At 43.2% G+C, this 18269-nt stretch overlaps 1 protein-coding gene across 1 annotated transcript in view; it reads left to right on the plus strand.

Annotated features, from left to right (window-relative positions):
• LOC144766743 (glycine amidinotransferase, mitochondrial-like) overlaps positions 1–16810 on the plus strand; it is a 78849-nt gene extending 62039 nt beyond the window's left edge. The window contains exons 5-8 of the mRNA XM_078650494.1: positions 155–319; positions 434–497; positions 591–707; positions 16489–16810. Of these exons, the coding sequence (XP_078506620.1) occupies positions 155–319; positions 434–497; positions 591–707; positions 16489–16601 (459 nt within the window). The 3' untranslated portion in view covers positions 16602–16810. The remainder of the gene's footprint in view (positions 1–154; positions 320–433; positions 498–590; positions 708–16488) is intronic.
• Positions 16811–18269: the final 1459 nt, after the last annotated feature.

The following is an 18269-nucleotide window of genomic DNA, read 5'->3' on the forward strand; positions in this document are numbered from 1 at the left end:
GAACTGCCAGCAGCACACTGTAGGCAATTGTTAAGTAGGTAATAGGGAAAGAAAAATGAGTTGCTGAAAGAGTTGATTTCCACTAATTAGAGCATTCAGCAAAATACCTTGAGCAGGACCTTTGAACTCTAACAAAAAATACATTTTCTTCTAGGTTACAAATTACCAGGGCATTGAGTGGATGCGAAGACATCTTGCTCCAGAGTACAGAGTCCACATCATCTCTTTTAAGAATTCTAACCCAATGCACATTGATGCTACCTTCAATATCATTGGACCTGGCCTAGTGCTTTCCAACCCAGACCGTCCTTGCCACCAGGTACAGTTTTACACCTTAGATTATCTGAAGACCAGTGCAGCATTAAATCATGGTGAAGAATATATATTTGTAAAAGTTGTCACTAGCTTTATATTTTAGGGGTTGTTTTTTTAGATTGACCTCTTCAAGAAGGCTGGCTGGACTATAGTCACTCCTCCACCCCCCCTTATGCCTGAAGGTATTCTTTGCTTATTTCTGAAATGTAAAATCCCAATATTTGTTTTGTGAGTCCGTATCAGCATCTCTAATAGTGTTGGTTTTCTGGTTTTAGATCACCCACTTTGGATGGCATCCAAATGGCTCTCTATGAACATCTTAATGCTTGATCAAAAGCGCGTGATGGTGGATGTCAACGAGCACTCGATCCATCAGATGTTTGAAAAATTAGGTAATTAGTGACACTGGTATTCGTTTTCACACTTGCACCTGCCTTTCCACAGAATCACAAACACACAAAGCACTGGGCTCAATTAATCACCAGGACTATAGAAAGTGTATAGGACCACTGTTAGACCTGACACCTTTGGCGTGGTTTTTCCCCCATCTTTTTGCCTCTGACTCATGTATTTTTGATGCTGTGCTGGATTTCGTTTTTGCTGGTTTAGATGCTTTGGACACTCTGCCACTGCTGATCAGTGCCAGAGTGTAAGTGCTCCCTCTGTAAATTGTCATATTGATTGGATATACCTGATTGGCATATTTGTATCACCATGAAGTCCCTAGTAAAGTGCACTGTGTGTGCCAGGGCTGGTGATGACAGCCTGCAGCGCAGATTGCGCCACCCACTTGAGTAGCCCTAAAGTGGTGACTCAGGCCTGCCAGCGCAGGGCCTGTGTGCAGTCAGTAACTGCCATGTCCGCCTGGCCAGTGTCCCCACTGGCTGGGCCTAACCCTTCCCTGTCTCTGCACATCAGTCACCCCTATGGAAGGCTCAAGGTACCCCCCTGGGCAGGGTGCAGTGTATGGATAAGGTCGAGCATGTACTAGTGCAGGTCACATGCTCTGGTAGTGAGCGGCAGCCATTTTGTGTGCTCACTGCTGTAAGGCTATCTTGCTCCATAGAGTAACATGGGGGAGGCTGGTCCCAATGGATACCACCCTATCTTCCCATAGGAACAAGATGGGACATAAGTGAATGATATCCCTGAACTCAGAATTTAATAACACATCTTTTAGTTAAGGTTGTTTTTAAATCCTGTGTTTGAGAATAGTACTTTTAGAAAGTGGCTGTTCTCTTGTCTAACCTTTCTGTGTGCCTGGGCCTGTTTGTGGATTGACTGTCTGGCCCGAGTGTGACAGGGGCTGCAGAGCCCCCAGGGGATTGTCTGAGTCAGCCCGTGGATGAAAGGCAGCATCTGCTGCCAGGGAAGTGGGAGGAGATCACACCTGATAGTGACAGGGCTGTGCCTGCCTGACCACAAAGCTGGCTCCACCCCCCTGTTGGCGACTGTCACCTCTGTCCCTGATACTGAGAGGAAGAAGGAAGCCAGGAAACCCCCAGTGCCTCAGCTACCCCCAGAACTGGTTTAGACCGGGCTCAGGGCCCACTTGCACAAAGACTTCAAAGGACTTCAAAGACTTTTTGGGGTATAAGAGAAGGACCCCTGACTACAGGAAATCAGATTCTACCATCAAGAAGGAACCTCTGCTGGAAGGACTGCTGGAGAACAAGAGGAAGATTGCCTTGCTGTGTGCTCTAAGGGCTGACCTGTTCTGCTGTTGCAACTGAAAGCTGAGGAGGAGAAAGGGACTTTGCTGTGTGCTGTGACCCTACCTGCTTTAAACTGCCAAGACTTTGCTGTGTGCTGTGTCTGCAAACTTGAATCTCCAAGGGCCTGAGAAGAGCTGGCCTCCTGTCTGCAACCCAGGGACATAAAGGTTGCCCAAGGACTAGAAGACTCTGCTGTGCCCCCTGAAGCTGCTGTGTGGCGAAGAGATCGTGAAACCCTGTAGTTTGACTTCTTAGAGCACTGGCTGCTCTCTAATTTGAGTGAGGGCGCCGCGCTGACCCAGCCTGCTGTGTGGCCGAGATCGACGTGTTCATCGACACGTGTGGGGTGCAGACCGGAGACTTGTGGGCCTCCCCAGTGCAAGAAGCGCTGAAAACAATTGTGGGCCGTGTCACCGTCGCAGCCCGGGGTCAGTAAACCCCCGTGGAAGTGCCCCGTATTTTGCCGGTGTTGACGCCACGAAGATCGAGCCCGCCGCGCTCTGATTGGGTGAGAGAGCCGAGCCCCCTCACCAGAGCCGCGACGGAATTGGCCCGTGGAGCGTAGCGTCATCGGCGAGGCCGCGCTGCCATTGGTTGGCGGCCTCCCGTCCAGAGGGGCTCGTCGCAGGAGCCGCGACGGGATTGGCTGGTCCAGGCAAGGAGAGAAGGAGGAGAGGAGACGACCCGTCTGCGAGAGCCGACCTCGCCGAGGGAATCTAAGAGCGTCCCGCACCCCTGGCCTGCCGTCCCCCCAAGGTGAGCAGCACCACCGCCCCCGCCGCTCGTTGGATTGTCGAGAGCGGGTGGGAGAGGAAAGGGGACCGGCCGGGGCGGGGACGAGTGCGATCTGCTCGGCGAGGTACGCCTGGGGCCATAAGAAAGAGCGAGGCTGTACCGGGGGAAAGGAAGAGTCCCTGGACCTCGCGGTAAAGCGCGTTGGCAGCGCTTGAAGGCACATATAAAAACGTACGTGGGCATTGTGTTTACTGCTCGTTTTTAAGAGCACATTGGTACAGTGAATCAATATCACTCGTTTTTGGGTATTGAAGAGACAAGAGACTTGAGACTATCGTTTTTTGATAAAGAGACTTCCTGAATGTAACTGCAACCACAAGATTAAGATCAACATATTATTGACAAAGTGATTATCGTGCAACTGCTTTATTTACCTGGCTGAAACTAGATAAAGATATATATTTTTTATAAAATAGACTTACCTGTGTGGTCTCAGTTTGTGGTGGATGGGGGATTACTGTTGTGTTAAGTGCAAATATTATACACATTGCCTTGGGGATAAGCCTGCCTGCTCGCGCCAAGCTACCTAGAGGGAGAGCGGAGGTTGTCTACTGTGTGTATTCCTTCACCCTGACTAGAAGCAAGGGTCCCTACTTGGTCTAAGGTACTTACCTCTGCCAACTAGAGACCCCCAGATCTAACAACCACTATTAATAGACGTGCTATCCCTCAGTATACCAGATCCCATTGTACTGGAAGATAAAACAAACCAGGGAGCTGACAGGATACATCTGGATCACCAGCTATATAAGAGTACAAATTTGGACGATAACCTAGTACAAGCAAGTCAATAACAGTAATCTGACTTCAGCTACAAAACACTAAAATAAATGATATCAAGTTCAAACAATAGATTTCAATATTGTGTATACACCCCAAGAAATCCTAGTAGCTTTGTAAATTAAAAGGGACATTTAGATGGCAAACGTTTAAAACTGTGCATGCCAATATAAAGAAAGTGATTCAAATATCCCATGAGTTAGAGAATAAAACTCAATGAAAACAAGTTAGCGAGGTGCTAAGAAGGATAATGACATTTTTATCAAGAAGAATTATCGAATAGCGACCAAGAGTGTTCATGAAGCATGAAACCACACATTTTTTCAGGTCCAAATTGTAGATAAAATTGCAGTGCTTCGTAAATATCAACATGATCTGCAGTAGCAGGAGATGGTGATCTGTAGTCAATACTGCTGACATTTCTAGTTAAATGGAAAACAGTGAAAAGAATCCACGCACAAAGATCCTTTTTTTTTTAACTCTTTTTTTTATTATTGCAGGAAGAACATCTTCATCAAATTTCAATACAACAAAAAGAAAATACAATTTCTCCTTTAACAGCTAAAGCAGAGAATAGACATATATAATTTCAAAAAAATGCTTTTTAGAAAAGCGTAATTGCAACAGCAGATTTGACACTGGTCTGTAAACATATTTACAATTCAAAAAAAGTTCCCCAGATTTTTTCCTTCTTTGTCAAAGCGTTAGGACATCTAAGTCTTGCTAGAGAGAGTTCCATAACATTAATTTCATTTATGAGACTCCACCATTCCATTACACTGGTAGGGTCTTTTGAGATCCAAGATCTCGCTATGACTACCCTAGCACATGCATATACTATAGTTAATAGATCCCTATGTTGGCTAGGGTTATCATGAAGATCGAGTAAGATCAACTGTGGCGATATCGGCGGAGTATTAATTAGTTTCTTCGACAAAACGTCAGTTAACCCATTCCAAAATATAGACAACTTTGGGCATAGGACCAACATATGTTCAATACCTGCTGCTTCCGTATCGCATTTCGGACACTTGGTACGATCATTGGTCTGATTGTCACGTGTCCAACTAAATATTCTTTGTGGGGTGTAGTATAACTGAGTGACTGTTCGATATAGCTGGAGCCTCAAGTTGGAAGAATGGACTACCCGGTTTATTTGGCATAACGAGGCTGAAATCTGTTTAGGGTTGATGTTGACGCCTAATCTCGATGACCATTTAGCTGCTAGTTTCTCACTATCGTCCCTTTTGTTTGCAATCAAATGGCCATAGCTTGAGCTGATAAGTGATTTAACTTTATCTGAGTAAAGACACGTTAAAAAGTCCGAATGTGATACTTCTACAACCTTCATCTTGCGGCGTAGAAAATCCCTGATTTGGATGTATTTAAAATACATATCATCATTTAATTCAAAAATAAGTTTAAGTGTGTCAAAATCTAGAAAACGATTCGGGCCATAAAGGTCTCCCAGAGTGGTAATTCCATGCCTAGCCCATGTCTTCCCCAAGCCATCTGAAAAAATACAAGGCAACCCAGGATTACCCCAGAGTCTAAGCTCAGCATTATAGTAAGACATTTTTCCTAGATTCATGATTTGGTCCCAAATTTTCTTAATGTGCCTAGCGGTCTTGAATTTGTCTCTTTTGAAGTAATTGGGATCGTGTACACGAAATAAAAATTGATTGCAGTCAGATCCCAGCATGTAGTGGTGGTAGAATAAAGAACTCTCATTTTTCAGCAAGCTCCGTATACGTAGAACAAAAGTGGCAAAATAATATAATCTAAAATCAGGAAACATCAAGCCTCCCTTTTCAATTGGTAACTCCAATATTTGATGGATCTTCGCGCTTTTTTATAGCCCCATACAAAGCTACTACAGATGCCTTCTAGTTTCTTAAAGAAAAGTTTGTTAATTTGCAAGGGGATTGATCTAAATAGATATAATAATTTGGGCAGAATCTTCATTTTAATTAAATTTATTCGCCCCACTAGGCTGAGCGGTATCATGTGCCATTTTTTTAACCCCTTCCATGCTCATGACAAGGTCAGCTCGTCATGAGGCACACTGGAGCTGTGCTAATGACGAGCTGACCTTGTCATGAAGAATGGGATCTTGTAAATTTCAGCACCCAGCGGGAATTGCCTTAGCACCAATGTGGTTAAGAGTAACATAATTTCCTTTAGCATAGAGTCATAATACCTAGTTATCACCTTGTCTATATTAGCTGCCAACTTGATTCCAAGATAAGTCGCGCTTTGGCATAAACCCAAGATTGGTTCCAATGGTTTGTAGTTTGCAATAACTTGTGTCTTGCTTACATTAAGTTTATAGCCGGACACAGCTCCAAAACTTTCAGCCTCTTGTATTATTGCCGGAATGGCTGTAACCAAGTCAGTAGTATATATCGCTATATCATCTGCGAAAGCAGTTATCTTCAGATTTTTACCACCATGTTGTACAGGTATAATATTATCCTGAGCTGTCAAGGCATTTAAGAAAGGCTCCAAAGATAGCGCAAAGAGTAGAGGGGACAGAGGACAGCTTTGCCTTGTTCCCCTTTCTATCAAGAAGGTAGCTGACTCCGCTCCCCCGTAACTGATCTTCGCCCGTGGTGAATCATAAAGCGAGCAAACCCAGTCGAAAAAGGGGCTGCAGGGTTTCTAGGTAGTCAACATTTAGGCATGATTTTATCAAATATTTCTATACTTAGTCTTAATTCATTTCCAGTGAATTTTATGGATGGACAAAGATCCATAAAATTCACTGGAAATGAATTAAGACTAAGACTAAGTATAGAAATATTTGATAAAATCATGCCGAAATGTTGACTACCTAGAAACCCTGCAGAATGCATTTTAATACTCCACATTTCAAATTAGAGTAGGACATGTCAATGAGGAGTTGGATTATGTAGAAACATTGTATTTGGCGGCAGCGGAGGGCACCAGGCTCAGCAAGAGTGCTGTTCCCCCATCTGTACTGCCCACACTGATCCTAAATGGGTTCGGCTTTACCCATACTTACTCCGCACTATTCATTTTTCTGTCCAAGGCTCTTTTATTTCATTGTTTCAGATCCAGCTTTCACTGTCTAGCCAACCTCATGTTTTCCTAAGAGTGCATACATATATAGAGACATTCAGTCAAATGTTTCTTGTCATTTGTCTATTCAAATGTGATATTTATTAATTTCTATAGTGCTGAATCACACCAAAGGGGTATCTCTGCGCTTAGAAAGGTGTGCTGCAGCCAAACCCAAGGGACTAAAAAATAAAGGTCGTTAAAAGTTTCCTGAATTTAGAGAGGCTCTGACAATCACGAAGCTGGATGGGCAATTTGTTCCAGAGACTAGGGGCAAAATGTGAAAATGTGAAAATGCTTTGCCACCTTTGCAAGCCTTTTTAGTTCTAGGGGTACAAAGAAGAATCTTGGAGCCTGATCGAAGGGGCTGTGGGGGGAGTGTACTTGGTAAGTTTGGCAGACAAGTAGGAAGACCCCTGTCCATTGAGAAGCCGGTCTGTGGAGGGCATTTGCTACTAGATGAGTGGCTGCGTTCTGTACGACTTGTAATGTGTTTAAGGAGGCTTTGATGGCCAAGGCTAGCTGTGCGTTACAATTGTCCAGACGACGTAATACTAGGACTTGCATAAATGTGTTTTTAGTGGAAGAAGGCAACATGGGGAAAACTCTTCTGAGCAAACTTAGTGTGTGGAAGCAGGTGCCACAGTAGCAGTAGCATGAGCATCAGTTGTGAGGTTTTGGTCGATCGTGATCCTAAATTCTTGACCACTTCTTTAGGGGAAGGGGCCGTGCCCAGCTCCCCCAGCCACCATATGGGAGTCCAGCTTATAGCTGCTCCTCCAAACAGCATGAACTCTGATTTATCGGCGTTCAGTTGAAGGAAGTTCATCCTCATCCAGGCAGCAATGGTCTTTATGCCCTCAGAAAAGCTGACTTGTATATGAGGTCTGTTTTTATCAAAGGTAAGGAGGAGATGCGTGTCGTCCACGTAGGAAATGGGACTGACCCCTAAGTTTCTCATGAGTTTGGCCAAGGGTGTAACATAAATGTTGAAGAGAGTAGGGCTCAACAAGAACCCTGCGGTACCCCCATGGTGGTTTTAGATCAAAAAGTCCCCGATGTAATCGTCTTGGTTCTATCTGTACTCCAATGCCATGAAGTCCCTCCACTAGGATGTTGAGCGAGGTGGTGTCAAACGCCACAGATAGGTCAAGCAGCACCAGCAGTGCCACCTGACCATTGTCCAGGGCCATTCTGAAGTTATCAGTTACCTCAATTGGGTCAGATTGGGTACTATGCTTGGCCCAGAAACCTGACTGGGAGACGTCAAGGCAGCGAGAGGTTTCAACAAAATCAGACAAATATCTGTTTATGTACTTTTCAATAAGCTTGCTCTGAAGGGGGAGTAAAGAGGCGGGGCTGTAATTGGAGAGCTTGGTTGTGGAGATCTTAAGATTTTTATGAATAGGTACAACTTGAGCCGCTTTCCATTCTAGGGGGGTCTGCCAGTCCTCAAGTAACTGTTAAGAATGGTACAGATGGGTTTTGCAAACTGTGTGGAAAATGTAGAAGAGAATGTTGCAGGAATAATATCTAAGGGGAACCAGGTTTAATTTTGGTAAGGAGAGAATCAACCTCTACCGGAGTGAGTAAGGGAAAGCGGACGAGCTGTGAGGTATTGTTAGGGGAATTAGGATATACTGTTGTAGGGTTTGATGACATTTCATTGGATGAGGTAATCGTTTGGTAAATGACTTAGATTCACTGGGTAAGAAAGGAAGCTATATTCTCGCACAGCAACTGTGAGGTGGATACCACCGTTTGCAAGCCCTGGGATTGGTGTAAGACTTATGGATCTGATCGAGAGTCCTAGAATTGTTCCAGCTGATGAGTAATGTGTAGCTTGCAAGAGGATTTAATATTTTTATGATAGGAGGACAGTGCCGTTTTATATCTCTCTTTGTCTAGCCCACTGTGTGAGTGTCACCATCCCTGTCCCTTTTCAGTTCATAAGGCAGGGGAGTACCAGCTAGTGGGTGTGTGTTTTGGAGAGTGGGTCAGAGGCTTCACAGGGGCTACATTATCTATGGTGGCCCTTACAATGGAATTAAAATGAGCTAGCTGTTCCTCTACACTATAAGTGTTAGTTTCAATGTTCCAGGAGCAGAAAGGGGACAGGAATTGGTTGGGCTTTAGTTTATGCCAAGGTCTATACCAACGTGTGGCGTGAGAAGTAGGAGTGGAGAAGCTTCTGGGACTCATAAAACACAATGCCCAGGAAGTGAAATGAGCGGCAATTGATTTGAACATTTTAAAAAGTGAAAACAGAATCCAAATGAACTAAAAAGATGAATCGCAGCTAGCGTGAGTGTCACGCAACTAAAATGTGATGTTTTATGTTGTTTGCGGGAGCTATTGTGCTAACTCGCTAGTACCGCACTCCGGAGGCCTCAGGAAATGGAAAGCAGGCAATCCTCTCTACTCTCCGCAGCAATCGGGTGAACCCGCGTTGGACCGGAGTAAGAGGTAACGAGGTCAAAACCTGCTAAGGTAGGAGTCTTTAAAAACACAGGGGCATATTACCAACAACTAGCGATAATTTTTGTCTCTAACTTGTTTAGAGACAAAAATTATCGCCGCACATCGGCGATTTTTATCGCAGATAAACCTTGCTATTAGCAAGGTTTATCGCAAATGCGATAAAAAACGCCCGCAATGCATGAATATCGCTGAAAAGTCAGCGATATTCATGCATTATCGAGCAAATGCTCTTAGCCATGTTATCCACCTCCCATTGGATAACATGGCTAAGAACTGCTCAGGGCAGGTGTTAGCTTTTGGAGATATTCGCGCTTAGCGCAAATATCTCCAAAAGTTGGTAATAGGAGATAGCGATGTTAGCGACTGTTTCCAGCCGCTAACATCTTGGCACGCCCACTTTGCATATCATTAGTGATAAATATCACTGACATGCAAAGTGGGGCCCATGATGGTCGCTATCTCCTATTAGCTGTCGCTAACTGGTGTTAGCGACAGCTTGGTAATAGGGAGATAATTTTATCTCCGCTTTCTTGGCTTTTAAAGCCAAAAAAGCGGAGATAAAACACCTTGATAATATACCCCTCAATGCCCAGAAAGTGAAATGAGCGGCAATTGATTTGAACATTTTAAAAACAGAAAACAGAATCCTAATTCACTAGAAATATTAATCTCAAATAGTGCGAGTGTCATGCATCAGCGCGCGTCCGTTGCACAACTAAAATGCCAGGTTTTAATTAGTCTGTGGGAGCTAGTGTGCTAACCGGCTAGTACCGCCACCCGGAGGCCACCGGAAATGGAATGCTTCACAAATCATGCTGCCTCCCACACTGCAAAAAGTATAGATTAGTGGATAAGCTAAGTTCAGCATTTGGATGTCTTTACTTTGAGTGAATGCCTTTTGCTCTTGCACATGTATACAGGCACCTAAAAACTAGTTACCCAATAAGAGGTCTTTTTGGACACTTGTACTTACCAGTAACTACTAATACTTGTGTGTGGTAGGTTGTCTTTCCTATACACTCGTTTTGCAGTAACATGTGTGATCATTGTGTGAACAAATTCCAGAATAGTAGGGTGTTCCCTGAATAGTTGTGCAGCTGGCATTACGTATTTGAGTGCACATTCTAATTCCTAAAGAGTAAGGAAAGGTTTACCGTGGAAGTCAGTGCATGGCAAATGTGATCTTCCAGAAAGTTAATATTCCATTTATTGCAATTGTTTGAGGAAAACATGAGCCTTGGTGTAAAGTAGTGTTGTATGTATTTTCTCCAGATGTCAATATTGTGTGCCTTTTGCACAAACCAGCCTTCTAAAATGTAAGTATACACCCAGGAAGTGGAAGTGTTTTGGGTGGAGGTTCTCCAAAAATTAAGAATTGCCACAGTTTGGGAGGTTCCCAAAGAAGTGCGGACCGTAATACTGGGACTTTTACCAACACTGAAAAATAGAAAATTGAGCAGGAAATGTGTGAATCTAGGCTTAATACTTGCAGAGAGATGCATTGCCATTTAATGGCAAACAACGTTGCTCCCAATGCTTGACCAATGGCTGAAAGACATGACTGAATGGGCAATCGCCAGGAGTGTCCGCATGGTGCATGTTAGGAGGGATGAAAAACTAGAGGACGACATCCAGGCATGGTCGACAATGATAGCGGATTTATAACCCCCTAGGGTAGAGACCTCACAGACGGGGACAGACAGCCCACAGACTCTTGAGAATACACGACTGGAGGTTACTGAAATGAGTGACTTAGTGATCAGAGACCGCATATGGAAGACAGAGAGTGCAGTTCACTAAACACTTATCGACTAGGGGGAGAGAGGTGGGGAGGTGGGGAGTTGGGGTTGCAGTTTCTTTTGGTCAATATGGTGCAGGGTTATGGAACAGTGTGGACGAAGGGAGGGGGGCAACATTTGTATTGAGCAAACAATGTGATGTAACCTGTCAATGCTAAAATGTATACGTGTGAAATTGTTGCAATGTCGCTTTATTGAAAATGCCAATAAAGTTTACATTTCTAAAAAAGTATATACCCAGGAAGTGCTATGAAACCATTTTACTTGTCTGAGAGGACTAGTGTTCGTGTAATAATGAAACATGCTTTACATCTCCATGTCACTCATCTGTGAGGACCTCTATTGGTAGTATAGTGCAAACTCACCTTTTCATCTTCATTGTACTCTTCTGAGAGGACCACTGTTGGTAGTAGATTGCAACACATTTTCCATTTCTGTTGCACTCTTCTATGATGACCTCTGTTGGAATTTCAGCATTCAAGCATTCTTGTGCTCTTGTCTGAGGACAACTGTTTGAATTGCAGTGCAACAAGCTTTCTCCCCTCCATACTACTCTCCCACAAGGTCCTCTCCAGGCTGTATATTAATGTTTCAGCTTTCCAGCACTTATCTGAGGCTGTGAATGTCATGGACCTAGATACAAAGTTCTTCTGTATGTATTTCCTCAAGATGTCAACTTTGTCAGCACACACTCATGCCTTTGTTGCGTATGCTGCAAGTATGGTTTCACATTTACACAAGATAGATACAGAGACGACATAATTCAGCCTCCAAGGCCTATGTATGAAGAGTGCAAGAAGGCCAGCTTTATTTTCTTTTTGGTCTAATACTGCTATTCCTGTGTATAGTTATTAATGGAATATTGCGACTACCAGATTGCAGTCAAATTGTTACTGAAAGAGCCATTAGGTATGTGTTGGAAATGGCCCTTTTTGCCGGGTCACCCCAAACATTTTGTCTTCCTCATACTTATTTGTTTTTACTGGCCTTAGGACTCTGAGAATTTTACCACTGCTAACCAGTACTAAAGTGTATGTGATCTCCCCTCTAAACATAGTAATACTGTCTCTTATTCAAATTGGCCTATTTTATTTACTTATAAGTCTCTAGTAAAGTGCCCAGGGCCTGTAAAATAAAGCCTACTAGTGGGCCTGCAGCACTGATTGTGCCACCCACTTGATTAGCCCTCTTACCATGTCTCAGGGCTGCCATTGTAGAGCCTGTGTGTGCAGTTTTAAACTTCCATTTCGAACTAGCAAAATAAACCTTTTGTCATGCCCAAACCTTCCTTTACAATATATATGCCACTCCTAGGGTAGGCCCAGGACAGTCACAAGGTACTGGGTGCACTGTATTTAAAAGCAGGATTTGTACTTTTAAGTTTTACATGCACTATTAGTGAAAAACCCATAAATTCATTTTTCACTACTGCAAAACCAATATCTCCCATTGGTTAACATTGGAAAGATATAACTGGTTCAAGTTTAGTGTCTTTGGACTACTAATTTAAAATCCTAACTGTTTAAGAAGTTGGATTCTAAATTAAACTTCTGAAAATGCGACTTTTAGAAAGTTAAAAGGAGCAAACCCAGATAAGTACCCAGAAATACCAGGGCACTACTAACAAGTCACTGTATAATGTCCACAAAATTGTCCATAGCGATTATTTATAATACACAATATCTCAATTGTATGCAACAATAAACCAAACAATCTTCGAGGAATCCAAAGATGTAAGTAAAATCTTCAGAACATGGAGTTGATTTTAATCTGGTTTATTCTTGATAGTTGCAGATATGTTTCCAAATAACAAACGATACAGCTTGCAATCAGAGTAAGCGTCAGAGTATCAGAACGCTTTTTACTCATTTCCACTCAAGTGTAAACGCACTCTTCAATAGTCTTGTTTCTTTGCAGTTACTTTTGGTGTGTCGACGGCCTCTGCGTTTTGTCTTTAGTTCACGAACACAAGCGTTAGAGGTATGCTGCACACCATCCGCATCATGATTTATTCATGCACTTTCTAATTTCATGAGCACTTGTGCTCTATTTTGTTCACGCTTTAATTTGCACATTTAGTTTCATTTCAACACAAATCTGTTTTTTTGCACCAAGCATGTTAGATGTCGGTCTCATGTCACAGCACAAGGTGGAGACTCTTCGCTCGCTTTTTTTCGTCCTGCCCTCCATTGAGCCCCAATATTACCCACATATATTTTTTACGATTGCTTCAGCTATTGTTGTCAACTTTTCAATAAAATAAGATTATTGATGCCTTGCAGATTTCCCCGATGAAGGGCTCATTACATAGCCCGTAATGCATTGGGATTTTTGAAGTTTTGTTTCTTATGCTGATTACAAGCTGTATTGTTTGCTATTTGGAATAATATTGTCATCTGCAACTATCAAGAATAAAGCAGATTACAATCAATTCCATGTCTGGAAGATTTTACTTGCATCTTTGGATTCAATGAAGATTGTTTGGTTTATTGTTGCTTACAATTGAGATATTGTGTATTATAAATAATCGCTTTGGACAATTTTGTGTACACTATACAGTGACTTGTTAGTAGTACACTGGGTATTCCTGGATACTCATCTGGGTTTGCTCCTTTTCACTTTGAATCAGGTGGGCCACAGAGCTCCTCACCCGGTGCACACAGGATTATCTTTCAAGTTGGTAAAGAGATTAATTTGTTTAAATTAGAATCATTGAGTGCATTCCAGCTGCATATTATTTATTACTTTTAGAAAGTTGGCATTTTCTTTCCTTAGCCATTTGGTACCTGTCTCTAATCACATGACTGGTGTAGTTGGCAGTTGTGCATTGTGTATTCTAACATACAGCCACTCGCAATGGGAGCTTACGTGTGTCTCAAAGGACCCTCTCCGGAGGAAGGGGAGGAGGGAGTCGGGCACAGCCTCACTTATACCTGAATCGGCTGTGTCCTGCCTAAACACAAAGGGCTGCATTTCTCCCTGTATTGAGTCTGGGGCCAGGGCAGAAAGGGAGGACATGTGTGCACTGCAAAAGGCATGTCTTTGAAGTCTCCCCCTCTTCAAAGGCATCACTGCGTATAAGTACTGGGCCTCAGACTCCATCACTGCAATACACTTCTGGACCTGTACCTACCCTGCCAGGAAGCATTGCTGTGCTCCTGAAGGACTGCCACTCTGCTGGACTCCTACTTTGATGTGGTAATCTGCTGCCCTCTCACCCCAGACAGAAGGACTGAACCTGTATCTCTTGACCCCTCAAACGAGAATGACTCCAAGGGTTAGTTTGCTGGTCTCCTGATCTGAATCCTCAAGGACATAAGAGGATTTCAACCCCTGTACCAGGACTCTGTGATCTGTGAGTGTACCCTGCCGAGTGGTCGCACCCAACGCTTGGCCCCTTGGAAGTGGGCCAAAGGTGCTGAAGAGCAAAATCGATGCATCTCCACTGAGCAACGAATCGTCAAGCAGAACATACACATTACTTTGGCTGAGCGGCACATCCATGAGCAGAAGCAGCACATTGCTGTTGCTGCGTGAATTGAACCCATGGCAATAGACTTGCATCGACACCACATCCCATATCTTGGGTCCGACTCATCGCCTTCAGAACCACCACTTTGTTCTGCATTCCCCAGCGGAGGTCCTCACATATCTCGTCAACGGCAGCCCCGGTGATTGCGTTGAGAATCTTTATCGTATTTACACTGCTCGTTGGAATTGATGCACCTCCTCAGCTGTGCATCACATCCCTACACAGGACTTCGCTTCACAAGACCAGTCAACGGAATCCTCAATGTTGATGCAACAGTACCTTTTACCACAGCCTTGCCACATCTGAACCACTGCATCGCCTCAAGTCTATCAAGCAGGCAACTGGGTCCCGTAGATGGCCTGTGCTTTATCACGCCCCAGCCAAACATCAAACTTGGCCCCAGTCCAGCATGACCAGTTATCCATATAGCGCTTTCTGCTTTTGGTGCAGTTTCACACTATAAAACGTAAACTTCAATAATCCCAGTTCTACTTATTGTAGTTCTGTTATTTTGGTCTTGTTGTATTTATTAAACTCAGTTCTATTTTTCTAACTTGGTGTGGGATCCTCTTTGTATGATGTTTTCACTGTGTTACTGTTTAAAGTGTTGCACAATTACTTTACTCATTGCCTCTAGGTTAAGACTGACTGTTCTGTACCAAGCTACCAGAGGGTGTGCACAAGTTAATTTAGGGTTTGGCAGCCCCTAACCCTGACTACGTTTTTGATCGCAACTTGACCAATGTTGTTACCCCAGTCAACCAGTAACCCAAATTGGTAACAGTGCTCACTCCAGAATGGCCTTGACACTCCCAAAGTGTTGCCATCCTCTGAATGGTACTCCTCCTTCTGCCCTCTTTAGGCATTAGTCTTTTTTAAGAGGCTGTTTAGTGTAGCTCCAGTTTTCTTCACCATTTACATTACACTTTTACGAGAGCATACCTTTTCTTCCCTGTAGTACAATTTCGGTCTTCCATCTTCTCTGAGGACACCTCTTAGTAGTATAAGACAACTGCAGCTTTCCATCTCTATTGTATTTTTCTGTGAGGAAATCTTTGGCTGTGTACTGCTCTGGGTAAAAGAACGACCGTCCTTTTACATCTTTTGGCCACAGGCGGCTCCTCGGCTAAGGCAGAGGAGCATCTCCCTTGCTTTTGTGCATTGCTGCATTTCTGTTTTCTTTTTTTTACTTCACAGGCAAAATTAAGCATTTTACCTACTTTTCCACCAATTTTGGGAGAACTGCCTCAGTTTTCCCACCGTGGCAAGATGTACTCCCTGACTGTTCCAGGGTAGGAAGGAGTCAGTAGTATGAGAATACCCACGGTCTAGTGTGAGGGTATTTCCAAAATTGCCAAGGAAACAGTGACCTGCAACAGTCACTCTTTAAAGGGGGCTTCCAGTGTTCAAGAAAAACAGCCCATTTACTCACTTGTACACCTGCACAGATCACCAACATTCAGCATTCCAGAATGGTGCTTGTCTAGAAGGTATTATGTTAAACAATGCGATTTGTACATTTCACAAATATTCCATGATACCTACTAGAATCATGCAAAGTGCTTTCTACTAGACCTAGTCGAATTTAATTTATTCTGGCACAATTAGCATCATTTCTGGAATTTTGAGTTCCTGGAATTATGCCACATTGCCTATTTATGAACAGTTTGCGACAACATTTTACCCGTAGCATGCAGAAATAACACGAACGGCTAGCTCAGAAAATGTTGCTTGTGTTGACTTTTTCATGCTATTTTTTAAACTGCAAAATGTTTCCTCAGTAATTGATGCAAGGGCGCATTTTGCGATTAAATATGGCACTCGATGATTGCATTTTGCGTAATTACGTGTGATTGTGCCTAAATTTCACTTAATTACACCAATTTTGCAAACCCTCGCATGCTACATGTGATAAAAATAGACAGCTTTTTTAATATCTGTACAGTAAATGTCCACACAACTCACACTTTTTCCTTTTTATTTTGCACAGGTATATCCACCATCAAAGTGAATATCCGTCATGCTAATTCCCTGGGAGGAGGCTTCCATTGCTGGACCTGTGACATCCGTCGCCGAGGCACCCTGGAGTCCTATTTCAACTAGGCACTGCTCAATAGGTAGCAGCAATTTCAGCCTACACGAATCGACTTGGAAAAGGAAAAGCGAGTTTCTCTTCTCCTGATGTATTGACTGTGTAATGCATCAACAATGCTGCCACTTTAATGGTCCCCAGCTCTCATCCTCTGCCCACATATTCAATTTCTGTTTGATAGGGGATTTTATATGTTAATAAACCTGTTTCTTCGAACTTGTAGCATTCGTTATAAATCATAGATTTGCAGTTTATAAAGTATCATATTACACCTTCCAGGAGATGGTTGAAATGGAAAAATGCTGTAATGAGACCTCACGTGTAAGTTAGAATTGTGTCTTAAGTCTGTCTTAAGTCTGTCTTAAGTTTGTCTTAAGACAAACTTAAGACAAAGGGCCCGATGTAGGTGGCCATTACCGGTCGGTAACGGCCGAATTCGGCCGTTACCGACCGGTAAATGGGTCATTGAGATGTAGGGGGCTATATTTTACAGAATCGGTAAATTTACCGATTTGGTAAATTTACCGATTCTGTAAAATACCGAATTGGTAATTTTACCGATTCGGAAACTTCCTGATGTAGGTAGCACTGTTTCCAGTGCTACAGGCCTTTTAGATTCGGTATTTTACCACCCAATCCAATTGGGTGGCGAAATACCGAATCCAGGTGTGCATGCACATCTGTGCATGCACACCTGTGCCATGTGGCACACAGACATGCCCTTAGGGCATGTCTGTGTGCCACATGGCACACATGCCCGTCTTTGGGGTGCTAGAGGGTGTCAAAGTGACGCCCCCTGCACCCTTGCAAAATTCGGTATTTACCGATTCGGTAAATGCCGAATCGGTAATGCCCATTGATTCCTATGGGCTTCAATGCCCATAGGAATCAATGGGTATTACCGATTCGGTATTTACCGAATCGGTAAATACCGGATCCTTCCGATTCGGTAATTGTAAAAATACAATTACCTACATCTGCCCTCCTCATTTTTACCACTTCTTAAATACCGATTCGGTATGAATCGGTATTTAAGAAGTGGTAAAAAAGATTTACCTACATCGGGCCCAAAATCCTAACTTCTGTGAATACCAAAAGTAGTAAGTTTAGGATTTTGTCTTAAGTTAGTTCTGTGAATCGGGCCCTGAGAATAGGCCTGACCGCAGGCAAACATGGACGCGTGAGCTTCTTGCTCTCGCAAATGGCCCAGTGAAAGCGAGGATCTGGAGACCCACCTTAGTGACCGGAAACGAGCTTGGAGCACTCTGGGGCAGCAATAAGACCGATCAGGCATGCTAGGGAAAGGCGGGAGTGGGAACACCAAGGAGCTCCCGGGGCAAACCTGGGAGGACCATAATACAAACAGAACAGACTCCCTACTTGGAAGTATAGATCAGGATTATCTCTCTAAAAATCTATGGCGCTAAGAAGACTTAAAACAGCCTTGAAATTAAAAAAATAAAATAAATGACGACATCTTATATATTAAAACGGTATTTCAATTTATTTATTCACAATACTATTCAATCATAGATGTACAAAAAAGGCTATGAATAGAACAGAATTCAATAGTGTCCCTTGGGGTCACAACTCACTACATAAAGAAAAATAAAGGAAACAACAATACTTATACCTAAATATACGCATAAAGATCCAATATAAACAACATGCTGCTCACA

This window comes from Lissotriton helveticus, chromosome 1_1 (genome assembly GCF_964261635.1).
Source record: "Lissotriton helveticus chromosome 1_1, aLisHel1.1, whole genome shotgun sequence".
Classification (NCBI taxonomy): domain Eukaryota; kingdom Metazoa; phylum Chordata; class Amphibia; order Caudata; family Salamandridae; genus Lissotriton; species Lissotriton helveticus.